This window comes from Podarcis erhardii, assembly GCF_964252035.2.
Source record: "Podarcis erhardii genome assembly, chromosome: 7".
NCBI lineage: Eukaryota > Metazoa > Chordata > Lepidosauria > Squamata > Lacertidae > Podarcis > Podarcis erhardii.
In genome coordinates, this window is record NC_138511.1 from 54,702,399 (window position 1) to 54,714,616 (window position 12,218).

The 12,218-nt window shown below is 50.0% G+C and overlaps 1 protein-coding gene across 5 annotated transcripts in view; it reads right to left on the bottom strand.

Annotated features, from left to right (window-relative positions):
* Positions 1-12,218, bottom strand: part of MTSS2 (MTSS I-BAR domain containing 2) — a 59,371-nt gene that overhangs the window by 4,932 nt on the left and 42,221 nt on the right. For 2 of the 5 annotated variants that reach the window (XM_081872305.1, XM_081872308.1), the window contains 8 exons: positions 8,089-8,246; positions 6,919-7,026; positions 5,988-6,085; positions 4,939-5,065; positions 3,272-3,346; positions 2,731-2,796; positions 1,271-1,447; positions 125-290 (listed from right to left, as the gene is read on the bottom strand). In XM_081872305.1, the coding sequence (XP_081728431.1) occupies positions 125-290; positions 1,271-1,447; positions 2,731-2,796; positions 3,272-3,346; positions 4,939-5,065; positions 5,988-6,085; positions 6,919-7,026; positions 8,089-8,246 (975 nt within the window). The remainder of the gene's footprint in view (positions 1-124; positions 291-1,270; positions 1,448-2,730; positions 2,797-3,271; positions 3,347-4,938; positions 5,066-5,987; positions 6,086-6,918; positions 7,027-8,088; positions 8,247-12,218) is intronic. The other 3 variants (XM_081872306.1, XM_081872309.1, XM_081872307.1) reach the window with 2 other exon arrangements.

The following is a 12,218-nucleotide window of genomic DNA, read 5'->3' on the forward strand; positions in this document are numbered from 1 at the left end:
GGGGGGAGGCAAGATATAGATAAATGTAATAACCATGTATGCCACCCTAAAAAAAATTACCACATTAAGTAAAACGCCACCCCACCCCTTCCCTGGGTGCCAATAAGCCCATTGGCAGAGATACCTTGCGAGGGGATGGTGTCCTCAGAGCAGGAAGGAGTGGTGGTTTGTGTGCTGTAGCCACTGGAGTACTGCAGGGAGTCCCGGCTACTCTTCTGGTGCTCAAGACTCAGGCCTCGGGTCAGCACCATGGCCAGGTCACTTGCGGCTGGGGACACCTCCTCCCCATGCTGGTGGAGAAACAAAATGGGGTGGGAAGTGAGCGGTGTGATGAGCTGGTCTCAAAGCAAATGGCACCCTGAGCTGTAGGAGATGGCACCATGTGTGTGCCTGGGCCAGGCCACCTGCACCCAAAGGTCAGAAAACATGAATGGAAAGCAAGTGGAGATGGGGAGATAGGAGAATGATCAAGTTATCTCATTCCCCAAAACTATGTTGGCCGTGAACACAACACCCCTAGTGGGCAAGCAGCTGCTGACATGAGGGTGGTTAGCCTGGATCTCTCCCAGGCTAACATGTGTGCCCCAATTCCACATGCACCCCATGAGTCCCTGCTCTGCTCAAGACAGGATGTGCAAATAATGCCCATTTCTTTTGTGTGTACTGGGGGGGGGGGCTGAAGTGAGGAGGCTTTGTGGGGCAGAGGCAAGGTGGAAGTAGGAGGAGGAAAGTGGCGCCTAAAGGCAGTGGCCAGCCCTCCCTCCCTCCCTCCCATGGCTATTCCCCAGTGACTCACATACAGCAGCTGGTGAGAGTAGGCATCATGTCTGCCAGGGTCACTCAAGCAGGTCCCTCATCAAACATATGAAGTATAAGCAACAGACATGCATCATTCAATTCCTCCAGGGCTCCACAGCCCCATCAGGGCAAAGGGCTACACAGGAAGCTGCTGGCATGCGATGGCATGCTGGGGGTGGCATTTTTTCACGATTCATATGAGCAAAACCCATCAACTGCAAAACACTTCTCCGAGAGAACTTCCTCTGCTGCCCTGAAATTCCCTTCTGCACTCAGCTCAAGGATGCCAGTTGCTATTTGGGTAAATCTCCTTCTGGAACAAGATATACAGAGGAGGCCTGGGTCTCCTCCTCCAGGGAGTTGCCTCCTAGCTAAGGTCTGGGACAAGTAAGTGCTCCATCACCTGGGTACCAAACCTATTCCAAGTTCCTGTCCCCCCGGTCTCCCATTTTGACACTGAAGCTGGCTATACCTTGGCAGCAATGGAGGCCGGGGACATGCGGGGCCTGGAGCCTTCCTCCAAGCTGATTCCTGGGTATACCAGGCTGGTGGAGCCCAGCTCAGCTTCACGGAGATGCTCTACGCGGTCCTTCCTTCGCTGCAGTGTGCTTGCCACCGGCTGTTCATAGAGGCTAGCCTTGGACCAATCCTGCAAAATCCAAGAGGAGATGGGTAGGACGGCACAGCTGGGGCCCCAACATCGGGCACAGCAGTGCAAAGTCAGGTGGGTATGGAATAGGGCAGAAATGGGAGATGAGACTGGATGGAGAGGGATTGGGCAAGGGGGTGGGGAGAGAGGAATTGGCAAAAGGGCCACCCCAGGGCAAAGAGCAGGGGTTGTGGCAATCACAAAATGGCTCTGCCACCATTTTGCTCTGTTGGGCTGGTGACGGAGAAATCCCCTCTTGGCTTAAAAAGGGTTTCAACAAAGACAGGAAAGGTGGAGGCGCCAGGCCAGGAGGGTGCCTGCTTCCTTTTAAAAGTGTGGGCTGCTTCCCCAAGAGCTTGAAGCAGCTGACAGTCATGATACCTCCAACAATATGTGTCCCCCATCCCACTGGAATCCCAATTCTCTCACTCTCCTCAAACACATTTTCTGGAAAGTCAGGTGAATGCATCTTCCCTCTTACAGAAAGTGCTATATAAATATTGAGTGTTCAAAACACAGCACATTCAGTTCTGCACGATCCATACAATGGTCCTGAAAGGCAGACTGCTGTCTAAAAGAACTCAGTGAGCTCATGGCTGACCTGAGAATGGAAGGACTTCCAGGCAGGGGCTGTTCTTAGCCCCCCCACCACCACCACTTCACTCCACTCACACCAAACCCTACATGGTGTTTGTTTATGGGAAGCAGTTCCTGCCCCAACTCAGAGAGATGGCAGCACAGGGACATTGCAGAGACTTTGGGGGGGGGGCAGGTGGGTCAGCTGAGGGGAAATAGTTCATATTCTGCCATCCCAAAGCTGTCCTGATGCAGGCTTCCTGTGTTCAGGAAGAAGGAAGCAGCACTTCCTGTTTCCAGAGCACTTTGATGTGCTCACAATGCCAGTGTGCAAGAGGAAAGAACGACTGCTTCAGACAGCCTGATGGGTTTGATCTGGGGCCACATGGGAGCCTTTGCTACCTGCACCTAAAAATGCTGGGGTGGGAGCCTGGCTGGGTTCAACCATTGAGCATATTAAATGATGCAGAAAACCCCCCAAACAGAACGGAACTTGTGCAGAGCAGAGGCTCTTGCTCCTGAGTGACCTCTGCAGCATCACCTCCATTGCTTTCCAGAGGGGAATCCCTAGGCTGCTGCTGGAAGATTAGGCTTGGAGCTACATGTTTCCAGAGCCAACAGAGCCACAGAAGGCTCCTGTTCCAGCTCTGGAGCAGCTGACTCCCCTGGTCAAGATCTCGGAAACGGACACACCACAATATACACACCAGGCTAAGGCTTCTTCTGGAGCTTCCTTCAGTCCTGGCCACATGAGCTACATTCAGGGGTTTCCACTGAAACACAGTAAGAAACCACGGTGAAGAGAACCCAGAGCACATGCATGACCGCTGCACACCCAGCCAACCTGCAGGGGGTGGGAAGGGGGCGGCCCGTGGCAACCGGCTGGGCAGAGCTGCAGAGGAAGCCAGAATCACACCGGAATCATCAAGCCAGGACCAAAAAAACAACAACCATCAAAAAGCCAAGAGCCAAAAGCCAGCCAACAAGGTGGGACCGGGAACAGAAATGGTGGAGGAAGAAGAGGAGGAGAGGGAGACGGCAACCAGAGGAGCAGGAGGAGGTGTCCATTTCCCCAAAGGTTTGTGACATGCTAAAGCCCTGCAGTACATCAGCCACTGGGTGGGGTGCGTATCCCTGGATCCTGGGTGTGTGATGGGTGGGTTGGTGGGTGGGTGGGAAGGATGTTGCCGATTTGCGCGTCACCTTCCGGCCGCCTGACCATGCCCCGGGGGCAGAGCTAGAACTGACCGAGGTCGGGGAGTTGCATTCGCTAACAGACTGGCAGGTTTCTGAGGCCTCGGACGATGCGGAGCTGGAGGACTTCTGCCATGCCCAAAGTCCAAAGGTCAGCAGGAGCAAAACAGACATATGGGAGAGAAGGGAGAGAAGAGACCTGGTTAAGCAGCTGGTGGAGGGAAAGCAGCAGGCAGAGAGAGAGAGAGAGACAGAGAGAGACCCGAGGAGGCAGATGCAAGCGCAGGGCAGCCAGCCTTGACACTTAAGAGCCAGGTGTTAGATCACAGCAGGCAGTGCAAACACCGGAGGAGCCACACACGCTCACGGGAAGCCCATGAGAGGCCTCACATGGATTTTGCACAGGCACTTGCAGGCCCTCTGCAATAACTCTTCAGCAGGGGAAGCGATGAGGAAGGAGCCGAGGAAAGGAAGGCCTCCTCCCTCTGCAAGGGCAATAGGAAATGACCAGCTGCAGGAAGCAGAGAGGCAGGGGGGGAAAGCCTCCTCTCGCCCAGGGTGTGGAAACAAGGCACACAGGAGGCCAGAGGGACGTCCCAAACTTCCTGCACCTTCCTCACAGGTGCACTCGGCAGCTGCCCTCTTCCTGCCCGCAGGCCAGACATTCTGCTTGCACCTCCATGAGACACTTTACAAAAACACAACATTATTCACAAATATCTTAACTTGCTTTTCTTGGAGCCACCCTCAGCTCAGAGCAGCTTGATAAACCCTCGCTCTGCAAGTCTTGGATAAAATCCCTCTGGACCATCTGTTGCAGAAGCCCCAGAGAAAGAGCTGCTGGCTCTTTACACTTAAAAGAAATGGGGACGTGAGAACCTTTGAGTGGCTGTAACCCTTCACGGCTGTGGGATTCAGAAATCCATGCTTTAGTGCCGCCTTCACGGGCCTGGAGCCCTCCAGATGTTATGGGCTCTTAATTCGCACTGGAACGGCCACACTGGGGCAGGCATCTTAATAGGCAGCAGGCTGGCAAAAGCTACTTGAGTGGGTGAGGGGGCTTGTTACATTCCCCGCAGCACTAAGCCCCTTCCCCAGTCACAGAGAAGTAAGCCATTATGTGCACCTGGCTATTCAGCTGGAGGGATGAGAGAGATCTTTTTGCCCTTCAAGGGAGGCTCCGAGCTGCAGGTCCCCCAAATCTGAAGCCTTGACACCTATGTAGGAGTTCTTCACCACCCCTGGAGAGTTGAGGCTGTCAGTTCCTGGGGCTCTGCAACCACCAGGTGGCCAAGGAGAGAAGCAGGCTTCTTTTCCTCACAGATTTCTGGGCCTACTCCCAGGCAAAAGAGAGACGTGGCTGCCAACAACTCACCTGGAACCAGCTAAAATGGGGACTGGCACACCCATCCGCTGCACAGCCCATGTAGTGCTGGGAACCTACCCCACCTAAATAGTCAACCAGCCTGGTTTATAAAATGAAGGACTGAGGGCAGAGGAATCTGATTAAACTGGAGGGGGTGGGGGATGGTAGCTCATTCAAGGGGTCTGTCCTGTGGCCACCAGTACCCTTGACTTCCCCTAAGAGACTGTGCCTGCACAACCGGATTGGGCCTGCCTGCAGCAGAGTAACAGCAAGAAGAGTGTTGATAGCTGCCATGTTTGCCCAGGGCTTCCCCTTTTCATTCTGTGGCCTTTGGCGGCTGCCCCGCTAAGCTTACCTGACTGGTGAGGTCCGAGGGCATTGGCGAAGGTGGCTTGGAGAACATGGCGTCCTGGGAGATGAAGCCAGAGTCATGCGATGAGACGCTGGACAGGCGGGTGTTGGCATTGACGGGCTGTGCCAGGCTGCGGTAGCGACATATGGAAGTTGGTGAGTATGTTTGAGAACCCGTGAGCCACGGGGGGCCACCCTGAGCACTGCTAGCGCCGCTAAAGGGTGGCAGGATGAGACGGCATGGCGGGCAGGAGGGGGGCGGGACGAGACGCGCAGGAGAGACAAAGCGCCATCAGCAAAGCGCATTGATGGGGTAGGAGTGAGAATAGCAGGGGGTGCAAAAGAAGGAAGAGAGAGTTTTGTTTTCATTTATTAAAAAAACAAAAAAACCAATCCAACCCACACAAACTGTGAGGAATTAAGTGGCATTACAGACAGGAAAGGAGCGTATTGGGGAAAGTGACACACTTCTCTCCCAGCTAAGAGACTGCAGTGGTGCTGAGGGCCTGACAATGATCACACACACACACAAATATACACACACAACCCCAGGGTGTTTCTGCACTAGGCCCACTGCTCTGGAAGTGCCATGTTCCCCCACTTCTTAGTCCACATGGCATGTCAGTTTCCTGAGGAGCCCGAGACACAGTCGCAGCATGAGCAGGCAACATGTGCCTAAAGCACCTCAGGGCTCCTGTGCCTTTAAACATGTCTCCTTTGCAAGTTCAGGTGACTGACTCCATTGCTTCCTGTTGATCCAAACTAGGGGACTGTTGGTCAACAGAGCTTTGAATTGCTAGCTTCTCTTCCCACAGTGATGGGGAGAGGTTTGCATTAGTTATTTGAACTTGGGATTTTTTAAACAAAATACCACAAAAAGAACTATTAAAAAAAGAAGAGTCACTCAAGAATTATAGCACCTCACTGGCTACCTCCATGGGATCATACGAGTGGCGACAGGCCCATTTAGAGAAAGGCAGGTCATGCTATGCTCCCCTTGGCAGTCATGCCCTTGAGCTTGGAGATTCCTCCAGCTGCGCCAAACACACCTACCTGCACATGCTGGATTTGCGGGACCCAGAGCTGCTGGGAGAGGACGGCGGGGTCTGGTAAGACCAGCTATAATCAGAGCCCTTCAAATCTTTGATCACCTGCAAAATATTTGGCATTAAAAGGTAGCTCCGTGACACTTCTCAGGGTGCAAAACGTTCTTCCAACTGTGTCTCATTTGTCCTCCCAATTAGAGCAGAGTCCAGGGGGTTACTCTACTTTCTCAGAAAAGGAGGAAATGCCACCAGTGGCCACTCAACAATCCCACACAGGCAGGCACACATTCTGACAATGCCCCATTAAGACCACCTTTAGCTGCCTCGAGACCACTGGCCCATCTAACCCTTCAATTCCACCTTATAAGTCTGCACTTCTTTTCTTTGTTTAATTCTCAAAAGACATATGTTTGCATATAAGGCCCATAAGTCATTACTTGGTTTGGCTAAGCTCCTGTATCCATCACTGTGGGTGTGAAGGAATAATTAGTTTCCATTATATAAAGGTATTTTGAACCTAGGAAGTATTTTCCAATTCCTTCCTTTCGGATTACCTCCTCCCTGGTTTCAGTTAGAGACTCTGCCACTGCTAGAAGTTTGATGCTGGGCTATCTGGGCACCTGTCACAATTAAATTCTGAAAGCTGGAGCTTGGGCTGGACTAGTTCCATATTTCCCAAACTGCATGATGCAATAAATTAACTGAGAATTTAATCAAGGGCCTTCTAGGATTTGTTCTGATTTAGTGAAGCTGCTACTGTGTTATCATTATTGTCGCTTTTAAATTGTTAATGTTTTATCTTTTGTACTGGAAGCCAATCTGAGAATTTGACTTGAAGAATCACATACAGATTTGGTATATAAATCCAAATAACATCCACATAGCTACACATCCTTTTCTAAAACCTCCCCAGCACTCCATCCTTTTGGCTCTCCCACCTGTTCACTGGCCGATGGCAATTTGTGGGGGTCAGCTGTCAGGACCACCAGGTCGTCAATGATGCCCTGCAGGTGGGTGATCTCTCCCAGCATGGTGATCTCTCCATTCTGCAAAAGAGACAAGAGAGAATCAAGCATTTGCTGTGTTCTGGAGAAAGACAACTCAATATTCCTGGCATTGCAGGGGGCTGGACTAGATGGCCCTTGTGGTCCCTTCCGATTCTATGTTAAGTATCCTTGCATTACAAATGGACCCTTTGCAAGTGCTGGTTCTGTCTGATGAAGGTTATGTGGCTTAACTTGGGCAGGGCCCAGCCATATGGTTCCCTAGCCTTGGAGATAGAAGTATGGATTTTTGGATGAAGAGTCAAAGGCAACTTAGCAGTTCAGCCTGGGCGATACTACCACAAGCACAGCCCACCTCTGGGGCTGATGGGAGTTGTAGTCCAAAATAACTAGAAGGCACCAGGTTGCAAAAGGCTGATCTAATATGTAGTCATCAAGAACCACATACACGGCCTTGAGCTCCTGGGAGGAAAAGATGAGATATAAATGCAATAAATAAATAAATCAACAGCATCTCTAGGGAAGGGCTTGACCAAAGTTTCATTAATTGTTGGCGCACACAGCCTCCTTAACCTTAACTTGGCAAGTCCACCTAAATCCACAATAGGACTGGCTCCCATGCACAGGGCTGAAGCCTTGGAAAGGAATGGATAGATAAAGACAGAATGTAGATTAGCAATATAAACGGGGCAAGTCCTTTTAAAGCATTGCTTCAGGTGGGAGCAGAGGTGTGTGCAGGTGTGACAGACAGTGTTGGGTGCAATCCAACCCTGTTGACACCCCATAGCTCAGAGTAAGTGTAGGAGGAGCCAGAGTTTGTTTTTCTCTGCAAGTTGCCTAAATTTGCATCTATATGCATAAATCACCACATACAAAATTGAGGCACATTTTTCTCCAATGGGCCCGTGCACCAAATATTTTAAGTACCTACCAATACCCAGAGATGTATAATGTCACTATGGGAGGGGTGGGGGTGGCTGCTAGAATTTTATTTGCAAATTAAAATACACTATAAATAAGGGACTTGTTTTCTCAGTTTACTCAACCCATGAAACAAATGTGGGCAGCTGAATATTGGGTAAGGTAGGGGTGGGGGGCACCTACCACCACAGGTTGCAAATAAGCAATGAAGGTGCAGAACCGCCCTCGCTCCTCAATGAGTGCCTTGCGGACAGCCTGTTTCTCCGTTTCTTCCAAAAGAAGGTACATGTCATTGACATCTTGGAGTGCATTGTCCAGTTGAGGCTGCAGGTCCCCTTTACCTGAAAGGAGGACAGGGAGACAGAGGCATCACCTCCTCTTCACCCACCAGCCCCCAGGTCCAGCCTCAAAGCTCTGGCCTACTTCTGGAGGTAGCCCCTGAACAGATGTGGCATCTCAAATCTGTCTATTTCCTGACTATGGTGAAACTGGGTAACCTAAACTGGAGCACTGAGAGGTCATCTAGGTAGGGAAAATGCCAGTCTAGAAACAAGCAAACCTTCCTAGATTTTACTGCTGCAAGTGATGTCTCCTGATATCTTCAGTGACTGGTGGTCTCTGCTGAATTAACACTACCTGGGCATAGAGCAGACTCCAACCTGGTGTCACAGATTTCTGTGAAAAAGCCTGTCGTGTCCTCAATAAATGGCAATTCCTCATCTTCCATTGTTCAGACACGAAATTAAATTCTGTTTAAACCAGTTTGATTATAGCATAATGCACCCGTATCCAGACTTACTGAATAGCTCCCAAGAAGCAAAAGCAACCATTTTGTGAGTCCTCTGACTTGTACTAGAGATGTTTAAAATACTCAAGAGTGTTGTGAAGAAACACACCCAAGTTGGTTTGCCAAACACTATGAGGGGCTCTTTTTTTTGTTCAATTTATAAGCTATTTTTGGAGCCTTTTTGCCTGAAGAGCAGGTTAAATGACTTTTTAAATAAGTAAACACTGGTCTTTGACCCTGTTGTCCAGGATTTGTCATTCTGATGAACTATGATGTTGGCTCTGTTGCTCTCAGTCCCTATTGTTATGATAGAGGGAAGCTCAGTTTCATGCTTGCTTAATTTTTATGGATGTTCACATGTGATAAAATTGATGATTTCAGACAAGTAGCATCATGACTGCATATATTGCAAAGGTCTATAAAAGTGTGAGGGCCACTATTAATATCTGTAGCTGGCACTGGGCTCCTGGCCCACATCAGCCCTGGCGACATTTCTGTCCATGTCTGCATCCCGAAAGGAGTGATATTGGCCAGATATGTCATATCACTGGTCACTGTGGAAAGCAACAAATTGTATTTATGTCTTTCCTAGGCTGCATGTTGTGCACTGACTGCCTTATACTTTGTATACCGCTTTGGATTTTTTAAATATTAAGCAGTTTACAAGTAATTTAAACTCAATCTATCAATAATAACTATATTTGTAAACAGGGCTAAGCCAAAACCTTCATTGTTTTTCAGGAACATCTTCTGCATAACCGAAAATGCCCACCATGCTATTTCAATATTGCTTGCAAAAATACTCCCCCCCCCCATCTCTTTGTACTGCCCTCCCCTGCCTACTCCCTCAACTGACTTCATTTGACTTCGCAGATGTCATCATGGAACCAAGCCTTATTTCACCCCATAGTCCCCAACTGCTACCAATTCATGAAGACGTATGAGGCAATAAAGGGAGTGGAGGATGTCACAACTGTCCCCATCTCCACTCCAAGGAGCACCTCACTCCTCTCCTTAAGCACCTGTGTTGGCTCCCACCAAGGATGCAAGCTCTCCACCCTCTTCACTTCCTATGAAATATTTCTCTTTTTGTCCTCTTAGTCTGAAGCAAGTTCTCCTTTACCTCTGCCTTCTTCTCCCTACTCTGCCTTTGCACCTTTGACTATGCCATTCTACAGCATCTGGAACAGCAGCCTCCTCGCTTTCAATCTGTGAAGTCACCTTTCTACCTTCTGGCCCATCGTGACCTATGCAAAGCACAATCGCTCCACCATTCCTGCTCCTCCTGTTACCACTCCCTCCACCTCCATGATTCACACAAGTCCTTTGCCAAGCCTCTACTCTCTAGCCTGACTCTCTAGACTGGGAGAGGAGCCATCGTACTGCTAGCAATAATTAGATGTTACATGAGATGCAGGTTGTCCTTCTCATATAGGGTTGCAGGGAGAAGAAAGCCCCATTGGCCCACGCAAGTCTGAAGGGGTCATGGTCAAAGCAGTGGGAGGCCTTCTCGTGCTATGCAGCATTTTCATTTTCTGGGTGTAGCAGCAAAATTGGGCCAAAACAACAAGAGCTTCTGGCTCTTCAACTCTCCAAAGGTGGGCAGGTGTGTCTAGATCCATCCTTTTCTGCTTCTTTGAATTCACCCCACAGGCTTTTTCCAATTGCCCAATGGCAAGAGGAGTCCCAGCAGTGGATCTGTGTATCACTAGCCAGATACAGAGCACAGTGGTCCTTTGGCACTCCTAGAGTCATGGAGAAGGCTGCCCTGCTCCCATGATGCACCTTGCCTTTCCCTCCTCCATCCCAGTTTGTGCTGGATTCATCACTCTCTCCTTCCCACACAAACCCATTCACAATTCCAATACTGTAATTCAAAAGCAGAAGTTCAAATTCATTCCAAGTTCAAACTGTAGTGTCACAGCGGTGCTGAAATTTGTGTGACTCAGTTCCTTGGAAGGCTGCACTGTGAGCAATCTGGGGTGGAGTGAATAGGTATTGCTACTCATACAAATACTCAAGGACACACAAAGGGAGACACAGACACAATGACTTCAAAAGCTCGTCGGAAGCACAGACACCAAGAGAGTCCTTAGGATCAAGGCTCCCCTGGAGCTGTCCATGCTCACAACCACCCACTGATCACAAGCTATGCAAAACAGAGGTGCCAGCAAGCAATTCACAATGTGTGCAGAACCAACCATGAAATGCTTGGCTTGATGGACAGCAATGAAGACCACCCTTGTGCAACCGCAGCCCTGCTGTCACTCAGATATGTTGCCTCCCACCACCACCACCAGCAGCCCACATGCAAAGAAGGTAAAGCAAGATGACGGAGCAGCCAGGCGGGTGGAAAACCAGTGTGGGGAGGAACGGGGAAGACTGGAAGAATGGCTGATTGCTGAGGAAAAGTCAAGAAACAGCCAAGCTGTTGAGGCAGTGGGCCCCAGGATATTGGAGGGCTAAGGCTGAGATCCTGATGCTTGGGCTTGGCAGCCAAAAGACCCAGGGAAAAGGAGCTATAAAGTTGAGGGGGGACCTGCGAGACCTATATAACGCTTGCTGAATTTAATAATGCTTGGGGAAAGCCAGAACTGGCCTTTTGAAAATGGAAGCCAAGGCACCAACCCACCCTTCTGATGAGCTGTTGCTGAAGGGTGCATTCCCTGTCCAATTCCACTTTTTAAAGTGGCTCTTCCCCCATCCCTAATCTCAAGGTTGTCACTCTCTGGGGTGGATCTGGGCCCAAGGTGGGTGGATCTCAGCATTTGCCCCAGAGCCATTTTGGAGCGGTGCAGCAGAGCCAAAGAATGAGGAGTGTCCAGATGGGAATAATGAGGCCCTGTGGTGATGCTGATAAGGCCTGAAATGAAAGCCAACTTAAAAAGCGCCCACTGACTATGTCTTGTTGCTTATGCCTTTGTGGTTCATGAGGGTGAGGATGCTAAGAGGGATCATAGGGACGCTCTTGTGAGTGTCTCACAGCACAAGACAAGAAGGCCTCCTCTTTGCTTTGGCCTAAGGGGGAAGGAATGGTTATTCCAAGCTGCACCAATCATTTTAACCAGGCCTTTGGTCCCTAACTGAAAGCACCTGGGGCCCTTAAGTGCCCAGACAAAATGGTGGCACTCTGCTGCAGGTGGAAAATGTGGTCTCCCTCTGAAGGAGACCTAGCCATCTTCCAGAACAGCCTTCCCTGAAGCCGGTGCCCTCCAGTTGTTTTGGGTTACATAAGCCATCCCATAAGCCAGTGGTATCCAAACTTTTTAAAAAGAGGGCCAGATTTGATGAAGTGAAGGGCCATGGGGGCTGACCAAAGGGCCAAGCAATGTTGTTGACCTTTTTTTAGGATTGAAGTTGTTGAGGGGTTTTTTAGGCTTTTACCCCAGGAAATAAACTGACGCAGGGGCTGGATTAAACCGACCAGCGGGCCACATTAGGTCCCCGAATTGGACTTTGGACATGCCTGCCATAAGCAATACCAAGGAGGATTTCCTCTAGAGAAGGCTGAGGCTGATGGGAGTTG